The sequence below is a fragment of the Telmatherina bonti genome, assembly GCF_933228915.1.
Source record: "Telmatherina bonti genome assembly, chromosome: 14".
In the NCBI taxonomy this organism is placed as follows: domain Eukaryota; kingdom Metazoa; phylum Chordata; class Actinopteri; order Atheriniformes; family Telmatherinidae; genus Telmatherina; species Telmatherina bonti.
Genome location: NC_136612.1, coordinates 23,356,157 through 23,361,894, shown reverse-complemented (window position 1 = coordinate 23,361,894; position 5,738 = coordinate 23,356,157). Strand labels below are relative to the sequence as shown.

Here is a 5,738-nt window from a genome sequence, read left to right as displayed (position 1 = left end):
TTAGCAGAGTGTAAGCCATGTCTCCCGCCGTGCTTCATGAAAAAGACCAAGTATAAACAACATCCTGTGTCTGTACCTGCTCATACATCCTCTGGATAAATCTATATAAATCTACATTTGTCAACTTATGGATTTTCCTGATGTTTGCTACCTTCGTTCCTTGTGATGGCTTTTATGTGAACTTGTAACCTACTGTTGGATTTTGTTTCTAAAGTTGAATACATGGATTATAAGCACTGAACTCTCAACAAAGTGTCTTTTGTCTGCTGAAAACAAGTGTTGGAACAGATCCAGAAAAGTAGATTGTGATGTTGCAATGCATTTGAAATGAACAATTTTTTTTCTTTTTTTCTTTTATGTGATTTTCAACACAGAACTTGTAACACAGCCTTGGTTTGAATAGTTGTAGCACATTAGATACATGCATGTATTCTTCTTAGTATTACTGGCATTAAGATCACTATAATGACTTGATTACTGTTAGCAGCCTAGATTATAGACAATTTATATTAAAAGAAAACTAAGCCTGATGTGAAATAATAAAATCTTCCAAATGAATTAACACTGCTTTTATTTTTATAGAAACTTTTCAACACAGTATTGCAGAAACAAACAAATAAAACATTTTTTTTTAATGTAATGAGAGATGACTTAATGTTGCTTTCCTGTTTAGGAAGTTCTGTCTGGACAGCAAATTCATGGTTTGACTGCAAGTCAAAAATAGTTAGTTGGAGCCAGTGGAATGAAATAAGCCAGAGTTCAGTTTAATTAATTGAAACTACGTTTGATTGCACTTTTTATTGTTTTTTGCCTTTAAATACTTTTGCTGAGCAATAAAACTAAACCATAAGGCTTGAAAACAAATAAGGATTTAAAATGCAAAGGCCACTGACTTCGTTGATTGTTGCAGACTATTGGCACGTTTGCAAGTCTTCCTCTCATGTTTCTGGGCTGCTGTCGCCCCCTGTTGGTCAATGTTGTCACAACCTCTGCCTGCTGCGCTTTGGCTTTGTAAAGACTTGTGCAGAGCTCTGCGCAAAAAGGGTTTCACATAACTGCTTGTCTGCATTTAAACACAAGCAAATATTCATAAAACTGTTCGACAAAAGTAAAAGCTATTAAAAATGAGTTCGTTCAAAATGTCAAAGCTGTATATATTTGTATGAACGGTATATTATAAAGGTAATATATCCTTTAAAGATAGAAGACAGGAAAGAAGGACAGACTCGCTTGGTAAATGAATAGACTAAGTTTAGCACCTCTCTCTCTATATAAATAATATTAAATACATGTATTACAGCACAAAATGGCCAGTGTGAATGCATTAAAGCTTTGAGTGTGGACAGACGCTGAATGCAACTATAACTGTAATATCCACAAAACAGATTAAAAATCAAATGCAAAATAATAATAATAATAATAATAATTTAAAAAAAAGATTTTTTAAAAATTAAAATAATATTTAAATTTGTGGTTAAAACGCGCAAAGGAATAAGATAGGAGTAAATATTGAAGCTATCTGAAAATAAGATAATTTTAAAGTCAACTTTAGGTTAGTTATTGGTATAGTTGTTTTGTTTTAATTTTTCAAACTTGTGACATGGATTAAAATGAAACGAAAGACCATCGGGGGAAAAACACTAACCTCTGCTGGGTTTTCAGAGCTGTAGATTGTGCTTTGGACTTCTGAGTCAAATTACGTCTCCGCCCACCGAATCATTCCCTTGCAGTCAAACATAAATTGAGGCATCGCCTCCTGAGTTTGCAGACTCTTCACTTATCTTCAAACACTAGACTGCTCAGTCATATTTCCCTTTTAAAGTTGCGGTTTTAGAGTTAAGCATCCGAAGGCGATCACTTTTTATTTGCTTTCTTATCTGCAAAAAGTTGAAGGAACTTCAAATACGACTTACTTTTTCCACCTTTGGCATCTTTTTTTTTTTTTTCCACTAAAGGATTCAAGTTTCCCAGTGAAGCTGTGCGCCCTGACAGGCTGTCACAGCAGTCCCTGGGCACAACACTTGGATTTAGAAAGAAGGATTTACTCCTTTTTTTTCTTCTTCTTTTTTTTATTTTTTTATTTCAAAAGGCTGCTCTTCCATTTTTCGCATGAATCTCCTCGATCCATACCTGAAGATGACAGAAGAACAGGAGAAGTGTCACTCTGACGCTCCCAGCCCCAGCATGTCTGAGGACTCCGCGGGCTCGCCGTGCCCCTCCGGGTCTGGCTCGGACACTGAAAACACCCGGCCATCCGACAACCACCTCCTCGGGGGTCCAGACTACAAGAAGGAGAACGAGGAAGAAAAGTTCCCCGTGTGCATCAGAGACGCGGTGTCCCAGGTGTTGAAGGGTTATGACTGGACGCTGGTGCCCATGCCGGTGCGCGTCAACGGCTCGAGTAAAAGCAAACCTCACGTCAAAAGACCCATGAACGCATTCATGGTGTGGGCTCAAGCAGCACGGAGGAAACTAGCCGATCAATACCCTCATTTGCACAACGCAGAACTCAGCAAAACCCTGGGAAAACTTTGGAGGCAAGTTTACTTTACCTTTTCCACGCAACGCGCCGTTGTGCGCGGCGCCCTGCCTCTTGTAAAAATCACACAGCCTGCCGACTGCTTCGAGTTATTTTAGTATGAGAATATATCTACTAATTTTCTCAGACTTCATTTCTTAAATTAATATTGCAATTGAGGCACACAGACTTATGTTGCGTACAATAAACCCATTTGGATAAGCATGTGTTTTAGTTTACATTTTATTCCTCTTCATTTTGCTTTTGAGTTGTTAAGAAACACTAAAGTGGTCCCGTGAACTGAGAAATGAATAAAATAATTTCAAATGAATGCACATCTAATTTTCTGATTATTTCCAGATTGCTCAATGAGGTAGAGAAGCGTCCGTTTGTGGAGGAAGCTGAGCGACTAAGAGTGCAACACAAGAAGGATCACCCTGACTACAAATATCAGCCAAGGCGACGAAAATCGGTCAAGAACGGTCAGAGCGAATCCGAGGAGGGCGAGCAAACTCACATCTCTCCAAACGCGATCTTCAAGGCTCTGCAGCAGGCCGACTCTCCGGCCTCCAGTATGGGCGAGGTTCACTCACCAGGAGAACATTCAGGTGAGATAAGAAAAAAAAAAAAGTTTAATATGAGACTCTTTTTGTTTTTTGATTTTTTTTTTTTTGTCTGCTTGAAGAAAATCGAATCTTTTGAAGCCTTTAAGACCTTGAACAGACAGCTGTTAATGATTAACGGCTAATGATCAGCAAGTTTTACAAGCCAGAATGCAAATACACCTGTCAGAGAGTCCGAATCAGCCTCACATGTGCATTTACATCCCTATGGAACTAATATTTTCTAAGATGTGCCTTTTTTTTCACTCTTGTCACAAGCCTAACTTTGCCTTCCTTTTAACTAGGTCAGTCACAGGGCCCGCCAACACCCCCTACCACCCCCAAGACAGATCTCCCTTCCAGCAAAGCTGACCTGAAACGTGAGGGGCGCCCCATGCAGGAGGGTTCCAGCCGCCAGCTCAACATAGACTTTGGAGCTGTGGACATTGGTGAGCTGAGCAGCGAAGTCATTTCCAACATGGGAAGCTTCGATGTTGATGAGTTTGACCAGTACCTGCCACCACACAGCCATGCCGGGGTGACTGGTGCAGCCCCTGCTGGCTACACCGGCAGCTACGGTATCAACAGCTCCTCAGTTGGCCAGGCAGCCAATGTGGGAGCCCATGCCTGGATGTCCAAACAGCAGCAGCAGCTCTCGCTGACCACCCTGGGTGGAGCAGGAGAACAAGGCCAGCAGGGTCAGCAGAGAGCCACCCAGATTAAGACGGAGCAGCTGAGCCCCAGTCACTACAGTGAACAGCAGGGCTCCCCACAGCACGTGACCTATGGCTCCTTCAACCTACAGCACTACAGCACCTCCTCTTACCCCTCAATCACAAGAGCGCAGTATGACTATTCAGACCACCAAAGTGGTGCCAACTCATACTACAGCCATGCAGCCGGTCAGGGCTCCAGTCTGTACTCCACCTTCAGCTACATGAGCCCCAGCCAGAGGCCGATGTACACCCCAATTGCTGACAGCGCTGGGGTGCCTTCTGTGCCGCAGACCCACAGTCCGCAGCACTGGGAGCAGCAGCCCATTTACACACAACTGTCCAGGCCCTGAGGAGACAGTCTGAGCACTGACTGCATCACACCCACCCAGACTTGTTCCTGGCTGGTGGCCTTTATGCCGCCTCGCCACACATCCTTCATTGCCAACAGAAAAACATGACAAGGACTTTTTTTTATAGTTCTGAACATATATCTTGGATTGGCTCCCAACAGTGCCTTTTGTATTGGTTGGAATGGTGATTATATTTTTTTAGATATAATAAATTAAAAAAAAAAAAAAAAAAAAAGTAAAATCCTCTGTGAGGACATACTGGTTATGAATATATTAGTATGTACTGTGTATGTGTTCTGCTATCGTCATTTTCGTCATAATCAGTGTCATCAGCATCAATACCCTTTGAAGGTTTGACTCATCTAAAGGAGCAGGGATGCCGTGTTACAACACCTTCAGTGGCCTTACTTCTCACTAATGTACTTTTTTTTTTTTTTTTTTACAGGAAGTATGAAACATTTGTTTACTGACACTGCTGTCTCATAGTAGCCTTCATTCTGCTTTGAATTTTTGTACTGTATATATTTGAATTCCCGTGAAATGCAGATATTGAGCAATGCAGGTTTAAAATAGATTAGGATTTTGGCCATGATATGACCGTGTCATCAGTGAATTAGTCAAATATTCTACTCTTTGTTTGCGCTAGCTCAGTTTATGGTGTTGGAAACGCTATAGCAGGTGCCATGTAACTCTTCTAGGGGCCTTACTGTGTTGCTAGTTATACGGCAGAGCTTGCTTTTATCTGAGTATTGCCTTGACACCATGGGTGCCTCTGGAGCCACAGTAGTGAGGCTTCATCCACTGGCGTTGCAGCATGGAAACCACAGCGCAGGTTAGACTTCCTGCTTGATGAGGTTCAGGAAGTGACCTTTGACCTGACTCTTGTCAGCAGCCATCAGGTCTGAGCGTGTGTGCTTCTGCCATTCCTTTTTGCCACATTCTTTCTCCTAACCTTCTTTCTTAATTTATTCTTTAGCATTAATTTTATTTGAGAATAACTATTTGCAATTATCTTTTAAATTCAGCAGCAGCTAACTAAGGTGAAATTGGTTGCTGTCATATGTGGTACAAATTTGTCTATTTATCATTTGTAAATGTTTCCGTATAAAAAGTTTCTTTTATTCATGATCTAGTTATGTACAGAATACTTAAAATTACACGATGAGTCTTTCTCTTTATGAAAACTGGACATTTTCTCTCTTTTTTTCTTTCTAACAAATGACTAAATGGATGAGAAAGCAACTGTAAAGAATTTGCTGGAATCGACAAGATACTTTAAGTCTTTTTGTTTGTTTGTTTGTTTGTTTTATTCTGAGAAAAGTATGCTCCTCGTTTTATATTTTGTATCGTTAGTTTTCATTTTGTCATCTTAATGCAGTTTCAATAGACAAACATGGCATTGTCTCAAAAGTGTATCTTTTGTATTATATTTGTTTGCAATAAAAACAAAACACAGAAATACGTTTCCCGTTTTGTGCCATCTTCACTTTCATGCTGTATTGTTTGTGCAGCTCAGCTGGCTGCCACTAAGGTTTAGGCTTTCCAGTTAAAA

General features: G+C 40.6%; 1 protein-coding gene across 1 annotated transcript; it reads left to right on the top strand.

The window, feature by feature from the left end:
• Positions 1-1,819: 1,819 nt before the first annotated feature.
• On the top strand, positions 1,820-4,186 carry LOC306765995 (transcription factor Sox-9-like; the record flags this gene model as incomplete). Its single annotated transcript, XM_079253565.1, has 3 exons — positions 1,820-2,537; positions 2,879-3,126; positions 3,426-4,186. The coding sequence occupies exons 1-3, from the start codon at positions 2,110-2,112 to the stop codon at positions 4,184-4,186; spliced, it is 1,437 nt and encodes a 478-aa protein (XP_079109691.1). The 5' UTR covers positions 1,820-2,109.
• Between the last annotated feature and the right edge of the window lie 1,552 nt (positions 4,187-5,738).